This window comes from Cervus canadensis, chromosome 2 (assembly GCF_019320065.1).
Source record: "Cervus canadensis isolate Bull #8, Minnesota chromosome 2, ASM1932006v1, whole genome shotgun sequence".
NCBI classification, from domain to species: domain Eukaryota; kingdom Metazoa; phylum Chordata; class Mammalia; order Artiodactyla; family Cervidae; genus Cervus; species Cervus canadensis.
This window is the reverse complement of record NC_057387.1, coordinates 56604649-56632337: the sequence shown is the minus strand read 5'-3', so window position 1 is coordinate 56632337 and position 27689 is coordinate 56604649. Positions and strand designations below refer to the sequence as shown.

The window sequence follows — 27689 nt, the reverse complement described above, 5'->3', positions numbered from 1 at the left end:
CTGGAGTTTCAGCTTCAGCATCAGTCCTTCCAATGAACACCCAGGACTGATCTCCTTTAGGATGGACTGGTTGAATCTCCTTGCAGTCCAAGGGACTCTCAAGAGTCTTCTCCAACACCACAGTTCAAAAGCATCAATTCTTCGGTGCTCAGCTTTCTTCAGAGTCCAACTCTCACATCCATACATGACCACTGGAAAAACCATAGCCTTGACCAGATGGACCTTTGTTGGCAAAGTAATGTCTCTGCTCTTTAATATGCTATCTAGGTCGGTCATAACTTTCCTTCCAAGAAGTAAGCGTCTTTTAATTTCATGGCTGCAGTCACCATCTGCAGTAATTTTGGAGCCCAAGAAAATAAAGTCTGACACTGTTTCCACTGTCTCCCCATCTATTTCCCATGAGGTGATGGGACCAGACGCCATGATCTTAGTTTTCTGAATGTTGAGTTTTAAGCCAACTTTTTCACTCTCCTCTTTCACTTTCATCAAGAGGCTCTTTAGTTCTTCTTCACTTTCTGCCATAAGGGTGGTGCCATCTGCATATCTGAGGTTATTAATATTTCTCCCGGCAATCTTGATTCCAGCTTATGCTTCTTCCAGCCCAGCGTTTCTCATGATGTACTCTGCATATAAGTTAAATAAGCAGGGTGACAACATACAGCCTTGATGTACTCCTTTTCCTATTTGGAAATAGTCTGTTGTTCCATGTCCAGTTCTAACTGTTGCTTCCTGACCTGCATGAAAGTTTCTCAAGAGGCAGGTCAGGCGGTCTGGTATTCCCATCTCTTTCAGAATTTTCCACAGTTTATTGTGATCCACACAGTCAAAGGCTTTGGCGTAGTCAATAAAGCAGAAATAGATGTTTCTCTGGAACTCTCTTGCTTTTTCTATGATCCAGCAGACGTTGACAATTTGATCTCTGGTTCCTCTTCCTTTTCTAAAACCAGCTTGAACATCTTGAAGTTCACGGTTCACATATTGCTGAAGCCTGGCTTGGAGAATTTTGAGCATTACTTTACTAGCGTGGGAGATGAGTACAATTGTGTGGTAGTTTGAGCATTCTTTGGGATTGCCTTTCTTAGGGATTGGAATGAAAACTGACCTTTTCCAGTCCTGTGGCCACTGCTGAGTTTTCCAAATTTGCTGGCATATTGAGTGCAGCACTTTCACAGCATCATCTTTCAGGATTTGAAATAGCTTAACTGGAATTCCATCAGCTCCACTAGCTTTGTTCATAGTGATGCTTTCTAAGGCCCACTTGACTTCACATTCCAGGATATCTGGTTTTAGGTGAGTGATCACACCATTGTGATTATCTGAGTCATGAAGATCTTTTTTGTACAGTTCTTCCTGTGTATTTTTGCCACCTCTTCTTAATATCTTCTGCTTCTGTTAGGTCCATACCATTTCTGTCCTTTATCAAACCCATCTTAGCATGAAATGTTCCCTTGGTATCTCTAATTTTCTTGAAGAGATCTCTAGTCTTTACCATTCTGTTGTTTTCCTCTTTGCATTGGTCACTGAGGAAGGCTTTCTTATCTCTCCTTGCTATTCTTTGGAACTCTGCATTCAAATGGGAATATCTTTCCTTTTCTCCTTTGCTTTTCACTTCTCTTCTTTTCACAGCTATTTGTAAGGCCTCCTGAGACAACCATTTTGCCTTTTTGCATTTCTTTTCCGGCGGAATCGAACCAGCGATCTAAGGATGACGGAAGCTTAATCACCACTGCAGTCCTCCGCTCTGCCAGCTGAGCTGATCCATTACTTAGGTCCTCTTTAATTTCTTTCAGCAATATTTCATAGTTTTCAGTGTGCAGGTCTTGCACATATTTTGTCAGATATAACCCTCCATATTTCATATTTTTATACTGTTATTAATGGTTGTTGTTGTTTAGTTGCTAAGTCATATCTGACTCTTCTTTGATCCCATGGACTGTGGCCCAACAGGCTCCTCGTCCATGGGATTTCCCAGGCAAGAATACTGGAGGAGGTTGCCATCCTTCTCTATGAGATCTTCCCGACCCAGGGATTGAACTTGCATCTCCTGCATTCACAGCAGATTCTTTAACACTGAGTCACCAGAGAAGCCCCATTGTTGTTAATGCTTTCAAAATTTAAATTTCTAATTGTTTATTGCTAGTATAAAGAAATATGGTAGGTTTTTTCATATCGATCTTGTATCCTACAACCTTGCTAAACTCACTTATTACTTCTAATGGCTTTTTCATAGATTCTATCACGTATTTAACATAGACAGCTATGTCTTGTGAATAAAGACAGTTTTACTTTTTCTTTCCCACTGTGGATACCTTTCATTTCTTTTTCTTTATTGCGCTGAATAAGACCTCCAGTAAAAAGTTGAATAACAGTGGTGAGATTAGACATCCTAATTTTGTTTCCAATCTTAAGAAAAACATTTTTACCTTTTTTCTTGTCTTCCTTTTCAGCCTGCTTTTAAAATTTTCTGTGTCATTGATTTTTGAGCAATTTGATTATGAGACTCGGTGTAGTTTTATTCATCTTTCTTGTGTTTACAGTTTGTTTTAGGGAGGGGGAATCTACGGGCTTAGTTTTCATCAAGTTTGGAAATTTCTTTTATTTTTAATTTTTTTTTCTTTTTATTTTAATTGGAGGCTAATTACTTTACAATATTGTGGTGGTTTTGCCATATATTCACATGAATCAGCCATGGGTGTATATGTGTTCCCCATCCTGACCCTCCCTCCCACCTCCCTCCCCATCCCATCTCTCAGGGTCATCCCAGTGCACCAGCCTTGAACACCATGCCTTATGCATCGAACCTGGTCTGGCAATCTATTTCACATGTGATAATATACATGTTTCAATGCTATTCTCTCAAATCATCCCACCCTCGGCTTCTCCCACAGAGTCCAACAGTCTGTTCTTTACATCTGTGTCTCTTTTGCTATCTCGCATATAGGGTCATCATTACCATCTTCCTAAATTCCATATATATGCATTAATATACAGTATTGGTGTTTTGCTTTCTGACTTACTTCGCTCTGTATAATAGGCTCCAGTTTCATACACCTCATTAGAACTGATTCAAATGCATTCTTTTTAATAGCTGAGTAATATTACATTGTGTATATGTACCATGGCTTCCTTACCCATTCATCTGCTGATGGACATCTAGGTTGCTTCCATGTCCTGGCTATTGTAAACAGTGTTGCAATGAACATTGGGGTACACATGTCTCTTTCAATTCTGGTTTCCTTGGTGTGTATGCCCAGCAGTGGGATTGCTGGGGAAGTTTTTCAACTGTTATTTTTTAAACTTTCTTTGGTCCCCTCCACTTCTCCTTTGGGGACTCCAGTTATAGGTTTATTTGGTCACTTGATATTGCTGCCACAATTCACTGATACCCTGTTGATTTTTTTCCAGCCTTTTTTCTGTGTTTCATTTTTGGATAGTTTCTGTTGCTTTTCCTTCAAGTTCACTAATCTTTTCTTCTGAAATGTATAATCTCTTGTTAATCCTACCCAGTGCATTTTTCATTTCAAACAAGTTTTCATCTCTAGAAGTTCAGCTTGGTCTTTTTAAATCTTTCATGTCTTCACTTTACATATCCTTCCCTCTAGCTTTTGAACATATGAAATATAGTCATAAAATTGTTTCAATGTCCTTGTCTACTAATTCTATTACTTCTCAGTCAGTTTCAGTTGATTGGTTTTTCTTTTCACTATGGGTCATATTTTTCTGCTTCTCTGCATGCTTGGTAATTCTTTATTGAAAGTTAGGTGTTTTGAATTTTGCCTTGTTGAATGTTGGATAATTTTGTATTCCTGTAAATTTTCCAGATCTTTGTCCTGGGATGTGCTTAAATTAGTTGGAAACAAGCAATTGATCCTTTTAAGCCTTATTTTATTAATAACTATTGTTAATCAGGACTAGAGCTGTCTTTAAATCTAAGGGTATTTTCCCCCTTTTATTGAAGTAAGAGCCACATTTCTACTCTAAACAATACTCCTGAATGATGAGGTATTCCTCTCTGGAAGATAGAAACAAGCACTCTTCCCAACTCTGTGTGATCTCTAAAGATTTTTGTCTCTAATTCTTTTTCATGATTTTTTCCCCAGCCTATTTCCTCATGTGTATGTGATAATCAGTACTCCGCTGAGCACTTGAAGGGAAACTTCTACACATCTCCAGAGTTCTCTCTGTAGCTCTCTCCTCTCTGGAACTCTGCACCCGGGCACAGCCTAAAATCTCTCTTCAGGCAGTAATTGGCTAGGGCTACCATGCTTGTTTCCCATTCTTCAGGGATCATTATTCTTTACTGCCCATGTCCAGTGCCTTGAGTGCCAGTTTCATAAATCTTGTCTATTTTTTAGCTGTTTTAGGCAGAAGGGTAGTTCTGGGCTGCATTACTCCACCTTGATCAGAAATAGCAGTCTCAGTTTATACAGCAAGTGGCTATTGGCTAACCTGTTGGCCAAGATAGAGTTAGATTATAATACTGAATCCCTAAAACATAGTCTTAAGGCTCTCTCTGAGATCTGCTCAAATTGGGGTCACAGTTGCTTCCATTTTGTTTTCCAGGCATGGAAAATATAGTTGCTTTATTAGACAATGTACTTCACAAAGGATCATTTCCAAAGAAGCCTAGGATAATGACCTTATTCACTGGCCATGTGCTACTGCTCAGAGCTTTGGTTTTACAAGGCTATTATTTATGGAGTCCTTTCTCTGTGTCTAGCACTTTGTGTGAGCCTTGTTAATCCTCACAACCATACTTTGGGGTATGTGCTATAATTCCCGTTTTATAGTGGAGAAAACCCAAGCTCCAGGAGGTAAAAGACCTTCTAAGAGTTCACTGCTTCCAAGTCCTGATGTTGGCACTCAGGTTTAAAGTCTGGCTTTGAAGCCTGAGCCCTTTCTTCTGCACTGGGGTGACTAGGTTGTCGCAGGTAGCTTTCAGTCTCTTTTACCAGAGGCACAGCTCTCACTCCCAGGGGGCTATAGAAGCCCAAGTACCCAAGATTTGTAAATGACGGAAACATTCAATACTATGACCATAACTTAACAAAGACAGGACTTCCCTTTTCTTCTAAGTATAAGATATATTATAAGTCTCTTCTAAGTTATGCTAGGCAGAGTTTCTCAAGGTGAATTTGTGTCACTTGGAGGGCATGTTAAAACACAGGCAGCTGGCCCACACCTCCAGAGTTTCTGTTCGGTACATCCCAGGGGCCTGGGGACTGTGTTTTAACATATTCTCTGGTAATCTTGATGCTGATGTCCAGTGGCTTTGGGAAACAATTTGGCATTATTTTCCAATGTTGAACCATAAAATATTCTATAACTCAACAATTCCATTTCTGAATATATGCTAGTGCCAGATATATACTAGAAATGACATTTGAGCCATAGCTGTAATTTAAAATTTTCTGGTGGTCATATTTAAACAGGTGAAATTAATTTTAATATAGTTTATATTTGAGTGTACATACCCAGGATGTTGTCATTTTTAAATGTAATCAATATAGCACATTATTAATGAGATAATTTATATTTTTGTGCTAAATTTTATTAGTCCACTATGTATTTTACACTTAGAGTATATCTCAATTTGGATGCAAAAATTTTATTATAAATATTTGATCTCTATTAGATTTCATAAAATTTGTGATTGAAAAAGTAGAATCACATACCCAAATAATTCTTAAAAGTCTCAATAAATGAATCAAGTACCAAAAATTATTTTCCTTTAATACATTTGTGTACATTGACACAACTGGTTCTTGTTCTTTTTTTATATATTTACTTTTTGTTCATTTATTTGGCTGCACCAGGTCTTAGTTGTGGCATGTGGGATCTAGTTCCCTGATCAGGGATTGAACCTGGGCCCCCTGCATTAGGAGCAGGGAGTCTTAGCCACTGGACCACCAGGGAAGTTCCTGGTTCTTCTTTTTTAGATCTGATATGACTTGGAAGCAATAGCATATCAGTTTCAAAACTGTCTAAGTTAAATAAATTTGCTGATACTGAAAAAAATCATATTGTTAACATTAAATTCAAAAGTGTATTACATAAATTTATAAGAAATATAAATTTATCCAATAAATCATTCTTCAAATTTCTCTTAAAATTGATTTATGTTAGAAAGATGTGTAAAATTATTTTTATTGTACTCTGAAAAGTTTCAATTTCAACACAAAATTTTGTGCCTCTTTACCTAGGTTACAAATCAGCATTTCCTTTTTTTTTTTTTTAGGAGCTTCAAATTAATCTAATTTACATGTAGTCTGATATATTAATGAGAAAATATAAATTTATCTGCCATTTTTTGTCTTTAATTATTGAATATTTGGAAAGCATTTTTTGTTTTAATGAAATCTTGAATTGGACTTAACAATATAATAAGTCTTTGTATTTTTCTTCTATGACTTAACAAGTATTGGCAAAGAGCACAGATCTTTAAATGTGCTCTATTTCTTTTAAGAGTTCCATTGTTTGACATTGATCTGTGGCATTTACAAATATTTATGGAATGATTTAACAGTGGCATTCTTGACACTTTTCAGGAGTCTGCTTCAGAAAACTGAACATGTGTATCATACAGTAGAATGAAGCAATGAAATATGTCTCCTGTTTTAAAAGTATATTGAAACCAAATTTTTAAAAAATCTTAGTGTGGCTGAAGTACCATCTACCAGGATAGGATTTAATTTTTTCAACTCTAGCTGAAGTTATTCTTCAACAAATATAAAACATTTTAAAATATTTAAATAGCAATTCAGTTTTTCAGGCTATAAATTGATAACATTTCTTCTTAAATTTGGAAGTCTTCTGAGACAAAGCAGACTCCAAGTATGAACTTGGCAGTGTCTTTGATGTTGTGGGCTTCCCTTGAGACTCAGATGGTAGAGTCTGCCTGCAGTGCAGGAAACCTGGGTTTGATCCCTGGGTCAGGAAGATTACCTGGAGAAGTGAATGGCTACCACTCCAGTATTCTTGCCTGGAGAAGTCTATGGACAGAGGAGCCTGGCATATTACAGTCTGTGGGGTCACAAATAGTCAGACATGACTGACTAACACTTTTCACTTTTGATGTTGCACTACTCATCTAAAGCTAAAGAAAAGTAGTTGTGTTTTTCCAAATTTGAACCAATCGATCTTAGATACTGTTAAAAAGATCTTAACATTCTTTGGGCAATTGTTTAATGGCTTGATTGAAAAATGTCTCACTTTTGATGAACTGCCTTTTTAGTATTTTTTCATAATATTCTAAAAACTGAATATAACAACATAGCTATTAAAAAAAACTGTTTTCTTTTTTTGTGCTAGAATCTAAGTTGTTTATAGCTGGACAAACTTATGAGCTCAGATTCTGTTTAAAATCCCTTCAAAATGTTTTGTTGGATGTTGAATTTTGATTACAGGTTACTTATGTTATTAGTTCTTTTTGACTGTTGAGAAGCATGTTACCAAATTCGCTATATCTTTGCTAAAAATGTCTCTTAATATTATCCATTTGTCAAACAGCTTTTTTCCTTTTGCTCTGCTCCAACAAATTGCAATTGCTGTTCCTCATGAAATTTCCAACATACTTTGAGTCAGGCTCCTTTTTTCTTCACTGTTCTGACTCTGGTGCTAGTTTCTGCATCTCCTTTTGATTCTGCATCAGTGGTATGCCTCCTTTTTACATTTTAAAATGTATCCATACTTATTTTTAACTAAAAATATTTTATTACAATTCAAGTAGTAAGATTATTAATTACCAATTACAACATACAAAGAGAATCTTATAACCTGTGCTGTCTGCATCAAACACATTACAATATCACATGGGTACATAGAAAAGATCATTTATCCTGAATCAATGTATAGATGCCAACTAGATTGCCATGTGTTTATGTGTAAAACTAGCGAAAGAGAGCTGCGTCTGATGAACTTCAAAGTAGTCTCTAGGCAGTGCAGTGGCTAAAGGGAAACGTTATCACACCAAAACAATGAAGTTGTGTTGATCAGAAACATAATTTACATTAATTAGAGTTTTTAAATTTAAACTAGTTAAAATGAAAAAACCCCATTTCTTAGTTGGATTTTTAATGCTCAGCAGCCACCTGTGTTCAGAGGCTACAATATTGCACAGGTTATAGCCAAAACAAGCTCTTGCTCACATGCATGGGGAGAAAGGTTAAATGAATATGAGGTTGGAGAGGATGATTCCGTCAGGTCAGGGATGCAGGGGTGGGATGGATATAAGCATTGTCAAGATTATGGGTTTTTTTTAAGACAGATTATAGCTTTTATTTTGCATGGTGGACTCATGATGATTATTAGGTTTTAAAATAACTAAATAACTAAGAGGGAGCATCTTCATAGTTTAGAGTATGTTCTTCTAGACAGTTTCTGTAGAGAGCTCTCTGTATCCATACATATGAGTGCGGTGCTGTGCTTAGTCACTCTGTCATATCCGACGCTTTGTGACCCCATGGACTGCAGCCTGCCAGGCTCCTCTGTCCATGATGATTCTCCAGGATACCACTCCAAGAATACTGGAGTGGGTAGCCATTCGCTTCTCCAGGGGATCCTCCTGATCCAGGCAGGGATCGAACTCAGGTCTCTTGCATTGCAGGCACATTCTTTACTGTCTGAGCCAGCAGGGAAGGCCAATGTATATGAAGGAGACGTAAACTTTTATTGAACAAATGGGATCATAATGTTCTCTTTTCTATGGATTTCAGAATCACAGATTTTGAATTAATCAAAACTTTGGTACATGACACTCTTACTATTGATCTATGTTTAATCATGTAGAATTTTCAATAAATTATAAAAAATTCTAGGTGTTTCACATATATGTGCATATCTATACAACTTACAAGTATACAATGTGAATTTTTTTTCCCCATTCATTTAGTCTTATTACTCCATTTTTCATCAGTTGGTCTTTTTTCCCTTTTTCCCTTTTCTCCTAGGAGGGAGGAGGAACTAATATTCCCACACACAATAGATGCTTTTAGTAAGTTAGCAGCTTTTCAAGTGGTTTATCTCCCCACCACCACCAAGCCCCTCACCCCACAGTGGAGAAGCTCTACTGCAATAGAATGCTCACTGCAACAAAGTTTAGCAACCTTCAAAAGAAGCTATTTCTTATTAAAATCATGCCTTTTCTTGCTCACATATCTCACCATCTTCTTCTGCCTTTGTGTTCAGTTGGTTGTTTTATTATGAAGCAAAGACTAAATTTTGGAACTAACATTTCTTTTATAATTAGTAAAGTGATACTTTTCTTAGTAATGAATGTTGGAAAGTTTTAAACTCACTTTAATATTGAAATACTAACTTTTAAACATTGGGATATCATTTTCATATAATGTACTAGTTTCAGATATACCACATAATAATTCATTATTTCTATACACCATGAAATGTTCACCTCAATAACTGTACTTAACATGAATCACATACAGAGTTAAATTTTTTTCTTCTGATAAGAATTTTTAAGATCTACTATCTTTAGCAACTTTCAAATATACAGTACAATATTATTAGTTGTAGTCACCATGCTGACTGTTACATCCCCATGAATTACTTATTTTATAACTGGAAGTTTGTACATTTTGACCACTTTCACCCATTTTGTGCTCTGCAACTCCACCCCCACCCCCCACCTCTGGCAACCACCAATCTGTTCTCTGTATCTATGGTTTTGTATTTACAGTTTTTAATATTTTATTTTTAGATTCCACATATAAGTGAGATTATGTATTTGTCTTTGTCTGACTAATTTTACTTGCAGAGGGCATTTAAAATGCTCTTACATTCAATTTATATTGTCAAAAATGACAATACTTCCTTTTAATGGCTGAATACTATTCCATTATATATATACACACCACATTTTCTTTATTTTCCCACGCTCAGATTGCTTTCAGGTCTTGGCTATTGTAAATAGTGATGTGATGAATGTGGGGGAGCTATATCTTTTTGATTTAGTGTTTTTCTTTCTTTTAGTTAGATACCCAGAAGCAAAATTTCTGAATTGTATGGTAGTTCTGTTGTTAATTTTTTTCAGGAACCTGCCTACTATTTCCCGTACTACATTTCTACCAACGGTACACAGGGTTCCCTTTTCCACATCTTTGCCAACATTTGTTATCTCTCTCTCTTTTTTTTTCAATAATAGACATTCTAAAGGGCATAAGATATTTCCTTATTGTTTTGGTTTGCATTTCCCTGATGATTAATGGTGTAGAACATCTTTTCATATACCTGTTGGCCATCTGTGTATCTTCTTTGGGAAAAAAAAGTCTATTCAAATCCTCTGCCCATTTTTAAATTTGATTGTTTATTAATATTTGTTTTTGCTGTGGAGTTATATGTATTCTTTATGTATTTTGGATTTGCAAATATTTCCTCCTGTTCAGTAGGTTGCCTTTTCACTTTGCTGGTTCTGTTTGCTCTGCAGATTTTTAATCTAATATAGTCCCACTTGTTTATTTTTGCTTTTGTTGCCTCTGTTTTTGGAGTCAGATCCAAAAAAATCATCACCAAGACTGATGTCAAAGAGCTTACCACTTATGTTTTCTTCTACAGGCTTTATGGTTTCAGGCCTTACGTTCAAATCTTTGATCCACTTTACATGAATTTTTCTATGTGGTATAAGGTAGTGTTCCAGTTTCATTCTTTTGCAGATTGTTCTCTTTGTTTTTCCAGCACCATTTATTGAAGACTATCTTTTCTCCTTTGTATATTCTTGGCTCATTTGTCGTTAATTAATTGGCCATATGTGTATTAATACTAACTTTTGAAATAGCCCTCTCTGAGGACTGTTAACTATTAAATATTAAGCTAATTATTAAATTTAAAGAAGTTGTCATTCTTAATGTGAATTAGAAGGTTAGGAACTGAATGATAGAAGTAAGATATTAGGATAAAGTTAGAAATTACTATTGGTATTGCTAGAATTTTTAGGTAGGGCTTCCTTGGTGGCTCAGGTGGTAAAGAATCTGTCTGCAATGCAGGAGACCTGGGTTCGATCCCTGGGTTGGGAAGATCCCCTGGAGAAGGGCATGGCAACCCACTCCAGCATTCTTGCCTGAGGAATTCCATGGACAGAGGAATTCAGGTGGACTACAGTTCATGTGGTTGCAAAGAGTTGGGCACAACTGAGTGACTAACATGCCAAATTTCAAAACTCTGACTTCATTGTAGAATTATTTAAGAGAACTTTCATATAACAAAAATAACATTAGCTACCATTACTTACCTCATAAAAAGAAAATCCAGCAATGTTTATGTATATAGCAACCCACACATCAGTCAGGCATCTAATTCTAAGGGAATCAGTCACATCTAGGGCTAAATAAATAACTTCACAGGATGTTTATTTATTTGCCTGGAAGTCCTGCCAGGTTCCTTAGGGAAGGAGGAAGAGGAAGCTGTTAGAAGTAATTGTGCATCTGATCACTGGCTTCAGCTTTTGCTCATTTACTTGGATTCCTGTCCTTTTGTGTTGTCAAGTAAATAATCAGCAATCCTTAGATGTATGTTCTTTGAAAGCAGGGAGGAGATTGCAACCAGCTTGCTAGGTAGTTCCTGGATGTTCTGTTTCATCCACCTTTCCCAGACCCCACAGCCATACTGCTTGAGTCTACCTGAAAACACTGAGTGAGGGTTCCTGGCATGCTGTTCTTTCCAGGGAATAGCAGTCTGGACCAGAAAGTGATCATAATGTAAGATTCCACTCTACTAAACACATGGGAGAATAAAATAAAGCTCCCAAGACATTTAAGTGGCTAAATACCAAATACTTCTTAACAGATAGTTTGTTAGAAAGAAAGGAAGAAATGGAGGGAGGGAGAGAGGGAAGGAAGAAGAAAAAAGGAAAAAAGGAAGAAGAAAAGAGAAAGAGAAACGAGAGGGGGCAGTGCAGAGGAGGGGGGAAACTGAGCCACTAATTCAGGCATGCAAAATGACCTTTCTAATCAGAATCTGATGTTGTAACCCTTCTGTGGATATATTTGGTAGGCTAAGTCAGAGTGCTATATGTATGGATTCTTGAATCAGAGAATAATAGTTGATAGTGATACTTGTAATTGGTAGTTTTATTTTTCTTTTAATGAAGTTAAAATTAATTCCTTAGTATTTTATGGCTGGCTGCTCATTCTGATGTATGATTATCAGTTCACTCAGTACCCTAACAAAGTACCATAGACTGGGTAGCTTAAACATCAAAAACGTACTTCTCATAGTTCTGGAGGCTGGGAAGCCCAAGTTCAGGATGCTGGCTGATTCAGTCCTGGAAAAAGTCCTCTTCCTGGCTTGTAGGTGGTGCCCTTCACAGTATGTCCTCAGGTGGACTTTCCTCACTGCATGCGTGCAGATCTTACAAGGCCACCAATCCTATTGGGTTAGGCCCCCACCCTCATGACCACATTTAACCTTAATTGCCCTGTCTCCTAAAAGCCCTAGCCCACACTGAGGGTTAGGACTTCAGCATAGGAATTTTGGGGGTAAGGGGGACACAATTCAGTCTTAACATATTGTCTTATAATAAAAGTTGGGTTATGTTTGGTTATTCCCTTAAATTAAATGACAACTTGGGTTAAGGATTGAGTCTGTACAGTTATACCATTTGTCCACTGTAAACAGCTACCTTAAGGAAGTATACATTTCAAAAGAGTAAGATGAGCAAAACTATAGAGTCAGCTAATCATATCATCATATTTTAAGTGTGATAATAACAAGGAATTCTATCAAAGTCGCAGAATTGACAAACATACCTTATATATCTTCTATACATTAGCAGCTCGAAGGGTTGCTGCTTTCTACACAGATTCTGGTGTGCTACTGATATTCCTACGAAGGAAAACCGAGTTTGTTAAAGCCTTAAAGCCACATTCAGTCCTTCGGAATAGTGACCACTGTACCTGGCTCAGAGCAGGGAGGGGGCGTTCTGCAGGCAGTCTGTATGCAGTTGTCTTTAATATTATTTACCGGGGTATAAAACATTCCTATGTTTATGTGTAGTGTGAATGTGGGTGTGAATTGCATCTGATAGCAAATAAAATACAAAAATGCATAGTGTCCTCTTGAGAGGAATGTCTTTATTTCCACCAGGTCAGAGGTCTTTATTTGTACTAGGAAGTTGAGAACAGGTTGGGGAAAAGGCAGATTTGTTTTCAGAAAAATGGAGTGGGGTGTTTGGGAGACATTCTTAGCAGAGGAATGCCAAGGACAGAGTGCCATGTGATTTCAGAGGAAATGCATGAGCCTGAGGGAGGATGCCTATTAGGAAAGAAATGATGCAGGAAGACTGACCTCTCTGTTCCTGGGACCTGATCCTGGTGTTGCTCTGGATTCAGGGCTCCACACACCTAACACAACCTGACTCACACGGCCCTTCTCCCTCCATGGAGCCATTCCTCTTCTTCCTCAACTGCTCTTTGTAATAAGGCAGGGAACATGTTAAAACCATTCTTCATCCTGCAGCTGACTTGAGATTTTCCTTTTCACTAGACTGCAAGTTCCCAAGCCTTATTAAGTGCCAGACTCATTATGAGCAGGTGAAAATTAATTAATGATGGGAATGAAAGATTGATTGGGTTTATTAGGAAGGAGACATTTAACCAGTATCTATTTTAAATAAGTAGAGTTCTAACCCTTAAAAGCTGAACAAACAGGGCTTTGAGTAGCATAACCAAAGCTGTGGATATGGGGAGGTCCAGGATGTTGACTGGTTGGATTTCAGTACAAACTTGGAATGGGAAAGAAGCCTGGAAAGTTATGTTTGAATTAAATCCCTGAGTGCCAAGCTAAAGAATTTGGAATATACAGAAGAGCTATTTGCTCTTTCAGTGCTTTTGTTCCTTGGGTATGTGGCAGTTAAATGCAGTCAACTCTTACATAGCTGGATATTAAAAAATGAAAACTGTCCTGTCAGAAAACTTTGAATCATCCTTTCTCTTTTTCTGGCTGTCTTTAAGCCAGATCCCTACTTGTTAGGATGAAGGGAGAGGGAGGAAAAAAAAAATGGAGATAAAATGAAAGCTCATTTGGTTGCTTCATCCTTAGCTATGTCCGTAGGCCAAGAGATCAATGTTGACTTATTATGATCAAAATTATATTACTTTTAGCCAAAGGCTGTTTTAAGATATGAGCAAAGAGTGGGTTAATTTAATTTGGAAAGTAAGTTATAAAGATCAAAATAGTACAAAGTTCAAGTGTAATTCTGAGTGGAAACACAAGTAACATTGAGAATTAGTTTTATAAAAGGAGTAGTGTGAGAAATAAATGTCACTGTAATATATTAACTAGTAGAAAGTAACTTTTGCTCTGAACTTTAAAGTTGAAATGCAATTAATAAGTATAATGGGGTTTTGAAATCCCATATGGGCTGTATTTATCCAGAGTTTTCTTCTGGTCTTATCAACCTTCAGAATCTATAAAAGCATAACTACCGTAAAATATACACACACTAAATTCCAAGAAAGAGTTTCAAATATTTTTCACCTGTTTCCGCTAATAAAATTAAAGGGAAATGGACACTTTTGCTGCTAGCACTTCAAATTATCATGTGCCAACATGAAAACATTCACCATAAGGTCATAATCTGCATGTATCTGCCAAATTTGTTATTTATTGCATTTCTGTCCTCACAGTTGTGTCTCTTTAGCTCTAAGAGTGAGGTGACTGTTTAATTAAGGGATAATCAGCTCCCAGTGTGAAGTATTCATACGTGATGTAATTTTTATCCATACATGATGTTCCCAGTCATATGCAGGGACTGAAAGGTAACAGTGTTAAATGGGAACATTGATTTGAATAAGTGATGGGACTGGAGACAAATTCTGCTGTTCATTTCTTGCCAGTCTTTTTTATAATAAGGCAAAAATGCATATATATTTTTTCAAAGTCTCCATGCCTGGAAAAATATTCATGAATTTATCATCTTTATATTTACATTATATTCTAGGAAATATTTTGCTGTGACAATAATAATAAATACCAAATGATAGTGGAACTTTTATATCTGCCATCTCATTTCATTAGTGCAAAATTAGCAGCCACAAAGGGAACCACCATCTGGGAGGTGTTTTAAACAGCACCATTTAAATTCCTCCTAGAGTTTGACATGGACATGTTATAAGAAAAGATTTGAAGAGAATGGCCCATTTAAAAGGGAACAAAGCATCTCAGTTTGGCCACAAATAACAGTCCTTGAGGAAACATATGGCTTTCCCAGTGGGGAAAGGTGACGCTTAAATCCATCCTCTGAAATGTTCTCATCGTTTTATCTGGCCTTGGCACCCTGGCCTCCTGAGCCGCCACCATCATGTGGCCTTGGACCACCTCCAGGTTTCTTCTTAATACCGTTGCTGAAACCACTGGACAGGTCCAGCAAAACCATTTATCATTATTTAACATAAACAACCTAGAAGTGACAATGCGTGCCTGCATATTTCTGCTTCTGCAGACAATTCTCCTCTCAGGGAGGAACTGAGTGTGTGTTTGAAGCAAGTGATGCCTTTCAGGATTGCATGAAAAATTTTCAAGTGTCCTAGTCAAGCAGCATTATCCAGGCCCTCCGGTGCATGCAGCCTCAGAAGCACCAGTTCCTTCCCCAGCTCTAACACTTAGAGTACACTGTTTACATGCCTGCTTCCCCTCCCCAGAGTGCCAGCTCCTTGGAGGATATGCACGCCCATCCTTGTAACCTGTCTCTAAGCACAGCACCAAGAGGACAGTCGGCTTTTAGTAAACATTTATTGTATCAGTAAGTATGGGGTGGAAAAAGAATAGATGTGGAGACAAACATGTATGGAATTCAATCCTGGTTTTATATACCATGTGATTTGGGGTGAGTTCTTAACCTTTCTGAGCCTTAGTTTCCTAAAAATCAGTTCGCAGTAGCCAATTTACAAGGAGCTAGAAGACTGACAATAGGTAATAAGTGAAAAGCATATTGTAGACTGTAAGTACCCTCTGGTTGTTAGTCTGTTAATGTAACAGATCTTTGCTGTGTATCACCTGTACAGTCCAGTCCAGCCAGTTCTGGGTGCTGGAGAGATGCAGAGATGGAGACAGTTTCTCCTTTCAGGATGCGTGTGATCTAACATTGTGATTTTTACGTCACTTTGTCTTTTGAGCTAATCAGCTGTAACTTAGGTGGCTCAGACGTTAAATGCGTCGATTGATTGCTCTCCCCCAGATTCTCTGTGTGGATCCCCTCGCCCTAAGTAGGAGACTTTCCTCATCACTCTTGCTCTTAATGGTGCTGCCAGCACTTCTGCAGAGTCTTTGTTCTCTGCTGTGATGCTAGTACTCAAGAATATTTCAGAACTGAGGAAGTGATGATGTCATATCCCAGCAGAATAAGAATCAGGAAAGACTCTCATCCTAAAATTACAATGTAGCATACTTTGCATGTTTATGTATATATTATATTTGTATGTATAGATGTAGAAGCTCTATACAGTCAGCAAAAACAAGACCTGGAGCTGACTGTAGCTCTGATCATGAACTCCTTATTGCCAAACTCAGACTTAAATTGAAGAAAGTAGGGAAAACCACTAGACCATTCAGATATGACCTAAATCAAATCCCTTATGATGATACAGTGGAAGTGACAGATAGATTCAAGGCATTAGATCTGATAGACAGAGTGCCTTAAGAACTATGGATGGAGGTTCATGACATTGTACAGGAGACAGTGATCAATACCATCGCCAAGAAAAAGAAATGCAAAAAGGCAAAATGGTTATCTGAGGAGGCCTTACAAATAGCTGAGAAAAGAAGAGAAGGTAAAGGCAAAGGAGAAAAGGCAAGATATACCCATTTGAATGCAGAGTTCCAAAGAATAGCGAGGAGAGATAAGAAAGCCTTCCTCAGCAATCAATGCAAAGAAATAGAGGAAAACAATAGAATGGGAAAGACTAGAGATCTCTTCAAGAAAAATAGAGATACCAAGGGAACATTTCATGCAAATATGAGCACACTAAAGGACAAAAATGGTATGGACCTAAAAGAAGCAGATGATATTAAGAAGAAGTGGCAAGAATACACAGAAAACCTATGCAAGAAAAGTCTTCATGACCCAGATAACTACGATGGTGTGATCACTCACCTAGAGCCAACATCCTGCAATGTGAAATCAAATGGGCCTTAGGATGCATCACTACACACAAAGCTGGTAGAAGTGATGGAATTCCAGTTGAGCCATTTCAAATCCTAAAAGATGATGCTGTGAAAGTGCTGCACTCAATATGCCAGCAAATCTGGAAAACTCATCAGTGGCCACAGAACTGGAAAAGATCAGTTTTCATTCCAGTCCCAAAGAAAGGCAATGCCAAAGAATGCTCAAACTACCGCACAATTGCACTCATCTCCCATACTAGGAGAGTAATGCTTAAAATTCTCCAAGCCAGACTTCAACAGTCGGTGAACCATGAACTTGCAGATATTCAAGCTAGACTTAGAAAAGGCAGAGGAACCAGAGATCAAATTGGCAACATCTGTTGGATCATCACAAAAGCAAGAGAGTTCCAGAAAAACATCTACTTCTGCTTTTATTGACTATGCCAAAGCCTTTGATTGTGTGGATCACAAAAAACTGTGGAAAATTCTTTAAGAAATGGGAATATCAGACCACCTGACCTGCCTCCTGAGAAATCTGTATGCAGGTCAAGAAGCAACAGTTAGAACTGGACATGAACAACAGACTGGTTCCAAATCGGGAAAGGAGTACATCAAGGCTGTATATTGTCACCCTGCTTATTTAACTTACATGCCGAGTACATCATGTGAAATGCCAGGCTGGATGAAGCACAAGCTGGAATCAAGATTGCTGGGAGAAATATCAATAACCTCCACACGCAGATGACACCACCCTTACGGCAGAAAGCGAGGAAAAATTAAAGGACCTCTTGATGAAAGTGAAAGAGGAGAGTGAAAAAGTTGGCTTAAAACTCAACATTCAGAAAATTAAGATCATGACATCCAGTCCCAACACTTCATGACAAATAGATGGGGAAACAGTGGAAACAGAGACAGACTATTTTCTTGGGCTCCAAAATCACTGCAGATGGTGATTACAGCCATGAAATTAAAAGACACTTACTCCTTGAAAGAAAAACTATGATCTACCTAGACAGCATATTAAAAAGCAGAGACATTACCAACAAAGGTCCATCTAGTCAAAGCTGTGATTTTTCCAGTAGTCATGTATGGATGTGAGAGTTGGACTGTAAAGAAAGCTGAGCACTGAAGGATTGATGCTTTTGAACTGTGGTGTTGGAGAAGACTCTTGAGAATCCCTTGGACTGCAAGGAGATCCACCAGTCAGTTAAATCAACCCTGAATATTCTTTGGAAGGACTGATGCTGAAGCTGAAACTCCAGTACTTTGGCTACCTGATGCAAAGAACCAACTCATTGGAAAAGACCCTGAGGCTGGGAAAGATTGAAGGCAGGAGGAGAAGGGGATGACAGAGAATGAGATGGTTGCATAGCATCACCAAAGCCATGGACATAAGTTTGAGTAGGCTCCAGGAGTCGGTGATGGACAGGGAAGCCTGTCGTGCTGTAGTCCATGGGGTCGCAAAGAATGGGACACAACTCAGTGGCTGAACTGAACTGATATTTTGTTGTCACAATTTGATAGCTCTTCTTTATGAAGAAAGGCAGCTAATTGAAGTCAGCCACAGGGAGAGTGAGTTCAGATGTCTTCTGGGGCACTTAAAAGTGTATCAGATGGGTCACTGTGCTCACTGCTAGAAGTGAGCTGATTAGAAAACCTAAACAATGTGTTAGAACAATGAACTGCCTTTCCAAACATTTTTCAAGCCTAACTTAAGCAAGAGAGGGAAGGTAAATGGTACCTATAAAAGAGTCCTCAGTGTCAGCTCATGACTGCTTATGCTGATAGGATAATGGAAAATCCTAGCATGATATTTTTTTTAAAAGCCCATTTAGCTTTGATTGGAAAATACATGTTAACACCCTAACATGTTAAAATATTAGGATGAAAAATAGGTTTTCCCCATGTGTTTTGCCTAAATGGTAGGAAAGCATTGTGGGGGTGGGGGCGGGGAATCAGGGTGAAGTGGGGGACGTGTGGCATCTGTAAGTGAGCAAGTACACAAGTGTGTGTACACAAGGGCAGTATTGACAGATTTACAATCTCTATGCCCAAAAGGGAATGTACCTCTAATTAGTAAGCATTGACTCTGTTTTTAAATTAAGTGTTTTGTTACTAAGTAATTGATCACATGTGCCATTGATTAGTGACTCCTTTTTCTTTAGGAGAGAAATTTGTTGTTGTTTTTTTAATTACTTTTTACTGGAGTATACTTGCTTTACAATGTGTTAATTTCTACTGCATAGCAAAGTGAATCAGCCATACATATGCATGTATCCCCTTTTTTGGATTCCCTTCGCGTTTAGATCACCACAGAGCAGTGAGTAGCATTTGATGAGCTATACAGTAGGTTCTCATTAGTTATCTCCTTTTTACATAGTATCAATAGTGTATACATGTCAGTCTTGATCTCCCAAATTATCCCACCCCCCACTCACAGCCTTGGTGACCATACATTTGTTTTATACATGTGTCTCTCCTTCTGCTTTGCAAATAAGATCATTGACGCCATGTATCTAGATTTTTTTTAATCAAATATTTTAACTTCCTACTATGAGCAAGACATTATTCTGAGGGTGAGGCAGAGGTACAGCTCAACCCTTGACTTCTAGATATTTGAGACTTTCAGAAATGCACAAACTCTGGGCAATTTCATTTCCATTGAAAGTAACATGAATCTTTTCAACTTGCACTGAATGTTGAGTGTTCCCAAGCTTAGTTCGTGGACCCAGTTCTCTCCTTGTCCCCTCCCAAGGTTTCAAATGCCATCTGAACACTTCTGGCTCCTCACTGTGTACTTCTAGCCCACTCGTCTGCGTTGAGCTCCAGACCCATGTTCCACATTGAATCTCAACTTGGATGTAGATGGCACGCCTCACAGAGTGTGTCCAGCTAAACCTGGGGGTGTGGTCCAAGTGAAGTTACCACCATCCATCCAGTTCCAGGACACTTTCGTCTCCTTAGTTCTCCTGTCTAGTCCACCACGGGGCTTCTCAGGTGGTGCTCGTGGTAAAGAACCCGCCTGCCAATGCAGGTAGACGTAACAGACATGGGTATATTCCCTATGTTGGGAAGATCCCCTGGAGGAGGGCACGGCAGCTCACTCCAGTATTCTTGCCTGGAGAGTCCCACGGACACAGGAGCCTGGCGGTTGCAGAGTCGGACACAACTGGAGCAACTCAACAGGCACGACTGTGTTGTTCACTCGCTCAGTCGTGTCTGACTCTCGGCGACCTCATGGTCTGCAGCAGGCCAGGCTTCCCTGTCCCTCACCACCTCCTGGAGTCTGCTCAACTCATGTCCATTGAGTCGATGATGCATCCAACTATCTTGTCCTCTATCGTCCCCTTCTCCCCCTGCCTTCTCTCTTTCCCTCCAGTGGGGTCTTTTCCAGTGAGTCAGCTTTTCAAATCAGGTGGCCAAAGGATTGGAGCTTCAGCTTCAGCATCAGTCCTTCCAGTGAATATTCAGGGTTGATTTCCTTTAGGATTGACTGGTTTGATCTCCTTGCTGTCCAAGGGACTCTCAAAAGGCTTCTCCAACACCATAGTTTGAAGGCATCAATTCTTCAGCTCTCAGCCTTCTTTATGGTCCAACACTCACATCCATATTTGACTAATGGAAAAACCAGAGCTTTGACTAGACAGAACTTTGTAGGCAAAGTAATATGTCTGCTTTTTAACATAGGTTTGTCTAGGTTTGTCAACTTCCCTGGTGGCTCAGACGGTAAAACGTCTGCCTACAATGCGGGAGACCTGGGTTCGATCCCAGGGTTGGGAAGATCCTCTGGAGAAGGAAATGGCAACCCATTCCAGTGTTCTTGCCTGGAAAATCCCATGGACAGAGGAGCCTGGCAGGCTACAGTCCACAGGGTCACAAAGAGTCAGACACAACTGAGCGATTCACTTCATTTCACTTCACTTCTAGGTTTGTCATAGTTTTTCTTACAAGGATCAAGTGTCTTTTAATTTCATGGCTTCAGTCACCATCTGCAGTGATTTTGGAGCCCAAGAAAATAAAGTTTGTCACTGTTTCCATTGTTTGCCCATCTTTTTGCCATGAAGTAACAGGACCAGATGCTACGATCTTAGTTTTTTGAATGTTGAATTTTAAGCCAGCTTGTTCACTCTCCTCTTTTACCTTCATCTAGAGGTTCTTTAGTTCCTGTTTGCTTTCTGTCATAAGGGTTATATCATCTACATATCTAAGGTTATTGATATTTCTCCCAGCAATCTTGATTCCAGCTTGTGCTTCATCCAGCCCAGCGTTTCTCATGATGTACTCGGCATATAAGTTAAATAAGCAGGGTGACAATATACAGCCTTGATGTACTCCTTTCCCAGTTTAGAACCAGTTGGTTGTTCCATATTCAGTTCTAGCTATTGCTTCTTGACCTGCATACAGGTTTCACAGGAGACAGGTAAGGTAGTCTAGTATTCCCATCTCTTTAAGGATTTTCCAGTTTGTTGTGATCCACACAGTCAAAGGCTTTAACGTAGTCAGTGAAGGAAAAGTAGATGCTTTCTAGAACTCTCTTGCTTTTTCTATGATCCAACAGATGTTGGCAATTTGATCTCTGGTTCCTCTGCCTTTTCTAAATCCACCTTGAACATCTGGAAGTTCTCAGTTCATGTACTGTTGAAACCTACCTTGGAGGATTTTGAGCATGACCTTGCTAGCATGTGAGATGAATGCAATTGTGTGGTAGTTTGAACATTCTTTGCCTTGCCTTTCTTTGGGATTGGAATGTAAACTGACCTTTTCCAGTCCTGTGGCCACTGCTGACTTTTCCAAATTTGCTGGCATTTTGAGTGTAGTACCTTAACAGCATCATCTTTTAGGATTTGAAATAGCACAGCTGGAAATCCATCACCTCCACTAGCTTTGTTCATAGTGATGCTTCCTAAGGCTCACTTGACTTTGCCCTACAGGATGTCTGACTCTAGGTGAGTAATCACACCATTGTGGTTATCTGGGTCATTAAGTTCTTTTTTGTATAGTTCTGAGTATTCTTGCCACCTCTTCTTAATATCATCTGCTTCTGTTAGGTCCATTTCTGTCCTTTATTGTGCCCATCTTTGCATGAAATGTCCCCTTGCTATTTATAATTTTCTTGAAGAAATCTCTAGTCTTTCCCATTCAATTGTTTTCCTCCATTTCTTTGCATTGTTAATTGAAGAAGGCCTTCTTATCCTTGCCTTTCTCTGGAACTCTGCATTTGTTATGTATATCTTTCACTTTCTCCCTTGCTTTTTGCTTCTCTTCTTTTCTCAGCTATTTGTAAGGCCTCCTCAGACATCCATTTTGCCTTTTTGCATTTCTTTTTCTTGGGGATGGTTTTGATCACTGCATCCTGTACAGTGTTATGAACCTCTGTCCATAGTTCTTGAGGCACTCTGTCCATCAGATCTAATGCCTTGAATCTATGCATGCACTAGTCCACCACTAAGTCTTGCTGATTCTGTTGGTTAAATACTTTTTAAATCCACGTTTCTCTCCTTTTCTACCATAGTCTCAGTCACCATGAGCTCTTGCTTGGTCCTGTCTTCTCCTCTGGCTCCTCTCCAATACTCTTTTTTCCAGAAATATGAGTCAGATCAGGTCACGCCCATTACTTCAGACCATTTAACAAATCCCATTGCTCCTAGACTAAAATTCAGAATCCTCAATGTGGCATCCAAGACCAGCATGGCTCTCTGTATGTATCCCTGTCAGAGAGCCTGAAATAATCTTTACCTGACTTCTTTATATGGTTAACTTTCGGGCTGCTCTCTAGACCTTACCTGAAAAGAAACTTCCACAGGAAAGCTGCTCGTATGCCCTCCCGCTGCCGTAGTACAGAGTGCCCATCCTCAGCTACATTGCAGGGCTATGCATTTAGTTGTGTGATTGTGAGTCAGTGTCTACTCCCCCATGCTGTGTGCAACCAAAGTAAGGACTATTCTGTTTTACTCACCAAATGTATTCCCAGCTGGAGGACTAGGAAGGGGCTTGGTCCTGAAGGACCTCCTGAGCCAGGTGAAGCTATTTGGAATTTATCCAAAGAGCAGTGGGAAGCCTTTGAAAGTTTGGAAGCAGGGAACAATGTGATGGGATGTATACTCTAGAAGAATCACCATGGACAAGACATAGAGAAATCCAAACAGGTACACTTGAAACACGGAAATAAGCAGAGACACAGTAACTGCAGGTCCACTCTTTCTCTATTCCACCTTTCCTCCTTTCCTGTCTAAATCCAGTGAGGTTACTCAGAAACCCTCTCAAACAAATGCTTGATCCACATCTACTTGCCTGAACATTGATTGAATTCCTAACAACTTGGTTGATGCAAGGAATAATAAAGTGAGAACTGGTCCAGACCCAAATGTACGTCTTCAGCCCACATCTCCCACTTTAATAGAAAGTCTAGAGACTATCTAATAAACAGAGTATAATACAATGTGGAAAGTGCTCTGATAGGAGTTAGAATGGAGGTCTGGAACTCAGAGGCGGTTATAACTAATACACTTTCAGGTGGAGCAGAAAATGCCTCACAGGGACCATGGCATTTGATCCAGTAGGAAGGATAGGATTTTTTCAGAGACAGCTGAGGGGGGCCTTCAGTGGCTAGAACAGCACCAGAAGGGCCTGGCTGTTGGGGAATGGCTTTGGCCCTGGATATATGGGGATGGGGGTGGGGAAAGTGGTGATGTGTTGGGGCCGTATTGTAAAAGGTCTGGTATTCTTAGTTTGGGAGTGTGAATATCATATTGTGGGCTGCCAGAAGTCATTGGATCACTGCAAATATCTCTAAATTAAGAAACAATACATGAGGGAATACTTTATATTAAAGGTTTATAGAGAAAGCAGTGACTGGGCCAGTGAGAGCAATGATCTTCTGAACCCAAGAAACACAAGAATGATTCTGGTCCTGAAGCGTGTACAGTGGGGTCTGGGCCCCCGGTTGCAATGAGCTGACCTAGGCCTGCCCCCGGGAGACCAAGTGGGGACCTGGCCACACACGATCGTGAGCATGCTCTGCCCTGATAACCGTCCTGATTGATATTTTATTTTGCAGTTCCATGGAGAACGGGAGGCCACCTGATCCTGCAGACTGGGCCGTGATGGATGTCGTCAATTACTTCCGAATGGCAGGATTTGAGGAGCAAGCTAGTGCATTTCAGGAACAGGTAACTCAGTCTAGAGAAATACACAATGAACATGATTGCCTCTCTTCCCCACAACAAGCAGAAGGGACTGAGAAGGAAAGGCATAGAGAGCGGTGAGGGATCAGTGAGGCTCCAGGTCACCCCAGCCCCTGGGAAAGTAAGAGGGTGGGGAAGGGGAGTACGGAAGTGACAAGCTAATGATTCCCTCCTGCAAGAGGAAAACCCAAGCGCTGAGACAGAGACATGGGCGCAGCTGCAGAGAGGAGGGCCAAGTCTCATCTACACCTGCATCTTCTGAAAGATGGCCCAGCCCTGCCTTCAACACAATCACACGAGGAAGCAGAACACAGGAAAAGAGGAAAAGCAGGGGCGAATCTGGCGGAGAGACACGCTCCTGTCTGCTGCTGGCCTCTGCGCCACCTGAGCTGTTAATTAAGCCTCCTCCAATGTGTTTGCTGGGTGCTGAGCAAAGTTGAATGGAAAGAGCACAGGGTTTGGGCTTCAATCCTGGTTCTTGTAATTCTGTGTGATCCCAGGCAAATGCTATGACTCTCTGAGTCACGTTTTCACATCTGTAACACCAGGTTCTCAGTGCCTAACTTGGTAGGGTGGTATTATGAGAATTAAAGGGCAGTGATGAAGGCACCTTGCCTCGGGTAGATGCTGGCCCAACCTTGATGCCCCCCAAATGTGAATTCCCTCACTCAGGTCCAGTGTTGATACTGGAGAGATGGAGGGAAGAGCAGGGAATCCCTCCCAATTGTCTGGGTGATTGCTGATTCCATTTTCCAGGCTGGGCCAGCACTGTAGGGATGGTTTTCAAAGGGTTTTGACCATGAGGAAGCAAATCAGGATACATGCGATCCACACCAGACCAGTTCTGTAGGGAAACACAGAGTTCCCGTTTCCCTACCAATGAAGTCTGCAGTATTCTAAGCATTAAGTTCACTTTTCTAATTTTATAATGTAATTGAGAGAATTATAAACTGAGCAATGCATTTCGCTGCTTCTTGCACATCCCTTTAGCCATTTCTTACTCTCTCAAGCTGGGTTTGGATAAGTGCAATTTTCTAATATCATGTTTTCTGATGAAATATATATCTTGTATTCTAATAAATATCTAATGCCGTATATAGAAAAGTGCACTTCTCTAATATCATACATAAATCTAATCTCTAGATTTCCTTCAACCAGTATTTTCTTCAACTTTATCCCTGCATATGTGTTTTTTGTTAACTTGGAAAATTTGCCAGAATAACAGCTTAAATCACTTCACACCCACCAGGACAGCTAAAATTAGAAAGACTGATAGCAAATGTTCGTGAGGATATAGAGCAACCACACTCATCTACATTGTTAGTGGGAGTGTAAAAAAAAACACTCTTGTATCTACCCCATGATCTAGTAGCTTCATTCCAGAATGTTTACCCAAGGGAAATGAAAGCATATGTCCACCAAAGATTTGCACAACACTGTTCAAGTAGCTTTATTCCTAATAGTCCAAAACTGGAAGCTCAAGTGTCCATCAATAGGAGAGTGAATAGACAAACTGTGGTCTAGTCTTACAGTGGAATAAAGAAAAATGAACTACTGATACACACAACAGTTTGGATGAATCTTAAAACATTATGCTGAATGAGAGAAACTCTACATAAAAGATCTTGTTCTGAATGGTTTTTGTCTTAATCCATGTGGGTTGCTATAACAAAAATACCATGAACTGTGTGACTTATAAGCAACACTTATTTCTCATATTTTGCAGGTAGGAAGTCTAAGATGAAGGCATTAGTTGACTGGGTGTCTGGTGAGGGCCCACTTCCTAGGCAGCCATCATTTTGCTGTGTCCTCACAGAGGAAGGGATGAGCAAGCTCTCTGGGCCCACTTTTATAAAGGCCCAGATACACATGGGGGCTCTGTTCTCATCATCTATTAATAATTGCCTCCCAAAGGGCCCGGCTCTTAATATCGATACTAATACCCTCAAGATCCATTGGGGGATTGGTTTCAACATACAAATCTGGGGGAGAACACATTCAGACCATAGCAGTTCTGTTTAGATAAAGGATGAAAACAGGAAAATACACTAATGATAGAAAAAAAAATCAGACAATGCTTGCCTCTGGGTAGGTAGGAGAGGGGGATGACTGGGAAGGAGCGTGAGGGAACTTTCTGAGGGATGGTAGCATTTTGCATCTTGATAAAGCTTTGGATTATGGGTATATGCATTGGTCACTGCTTATGCACAAACATATGCAAGTGATCCAGATTTGTGTATTACACAGCCAGTAAATTTTTTCCTCAGAAGTAAAAGACCTATGAAAGTGACATTGCTCAGTCGTGTCTGACTCTTTGGGACCCCATGGACTCTAGCCTACTAGGCTCCTCTGTCCATGGGATTTTCTAGGCAAGAGTACTGGAGTGAGCTGCTATTGCCTTCTCCAGGGGATCTTCCCTACCCAAGAATCAACCCGGGTCTCCTGCATTGCAGACAGACGCTTTACTGTCTGAGCCACCAGGAAATCCCACCAGGGAATAGGAAAAGACCTATGAAAAATAATTAATGGTATACAAACTGAAGTATTTAGGGGCGAAGTATGCTGATTATGCAACTTACTTTGAAATGCATCAGAATACAGATTCACAGTTGCATAGAAGGATGAGTAGATGGAGAGACATATGATACAGTAAGCATGAAATATATTCACTGTAGAATCTAGGTGGTGGGAATGCAGGTACTCCCTAAAATATTCTTACAACTTTATGTTTGAAATTTTTTATAACAAAATTGTGGGGGGAAATAACTGCGGTTGGAAAGTGGAAGGCTGATCAGCTGAAACATATTTTATTTTGGTCTAATGTTATAATGTCCATTTGTGTCATTGCAGTTGAATAACTCACTTCTAAAATTAAATTTAAATAATATTATGAAAGGTTAACAAAAAAAAAAGAACTTAGCTAAAAGGTCTCTTGGCCAGATTCCCGGCTGCCCAGAAGCAATTTTCAGAAGGAGCTTTTGCTCAGACTCCTCTGATGCAGATGGCCCAGACTAGGGGTGGAGGGTATTCTTTGGGCCTTTCAGACTCTGAAGTGGAACTGGCCAGCTCTAAGCTCAGCCCAGGAGCAGGCCCTTTCTCCCAGGGATGACATCAGTCTAGCACCAGTGACGTGGGAGTCAAAAGGGGACACAGTTCCCCAAAGCATCTCATTCAGAAGTCCTTCAAGGGAGGAAAGGAACACCATCTTGTTTCTTCACCTCTGGAGCCTGAGAAATGAATTCCTGAGGGAGTGGAATTTTGCAAGCATGGTCTAGATGCTCAAGTTACTTCATTCTTATGGAAAGGTAATTGGAAAGGGAAAGAATCTGCCTTGAATTATTCTCTGGAAGTGATTTGAATCTTCCTCCTACTTTGAATCTCATGTCTTTCCTC

General features: G+C 39.6%; 1 protein-coding gene across 8 annotated transcripts in view; it reads left to right on the top strand.

The window, feature by feature from the left end:
- Positions 1 to 27689, top strand: part of SAMD13 (sterile alpha motif domain containing 13) — a 50781-nt gene that overhangs the window by 8174 nt on the left and 14918 nt on the right. For 4 of the 8 annotated variants that reach the window (XM_043460842.1, XM_043460843.1, XM_043460844.1 and 1 more), the window contains 2 exons: positions 24170 to 24281; positions 24476 to 26591. In XM_043460842.1, coding sequence (XP_043316777.1) covers positions 24170 to 24281; positions 24476 to 24736 — 373 coding nt within the window. In that variant the 3' untranslated portion in view covers positions 24737 to 26591. Of the gene's footprint in view, positions 1 to 24169; positions 24282 to 24475; positions 26592 to 27689 lie in introns of those variants that run through there. The other 4 variants (XM_043460847.1, XM_043460845.1, XM_043460849.1 and 1 more) reach the window with 1 other exon arrangement.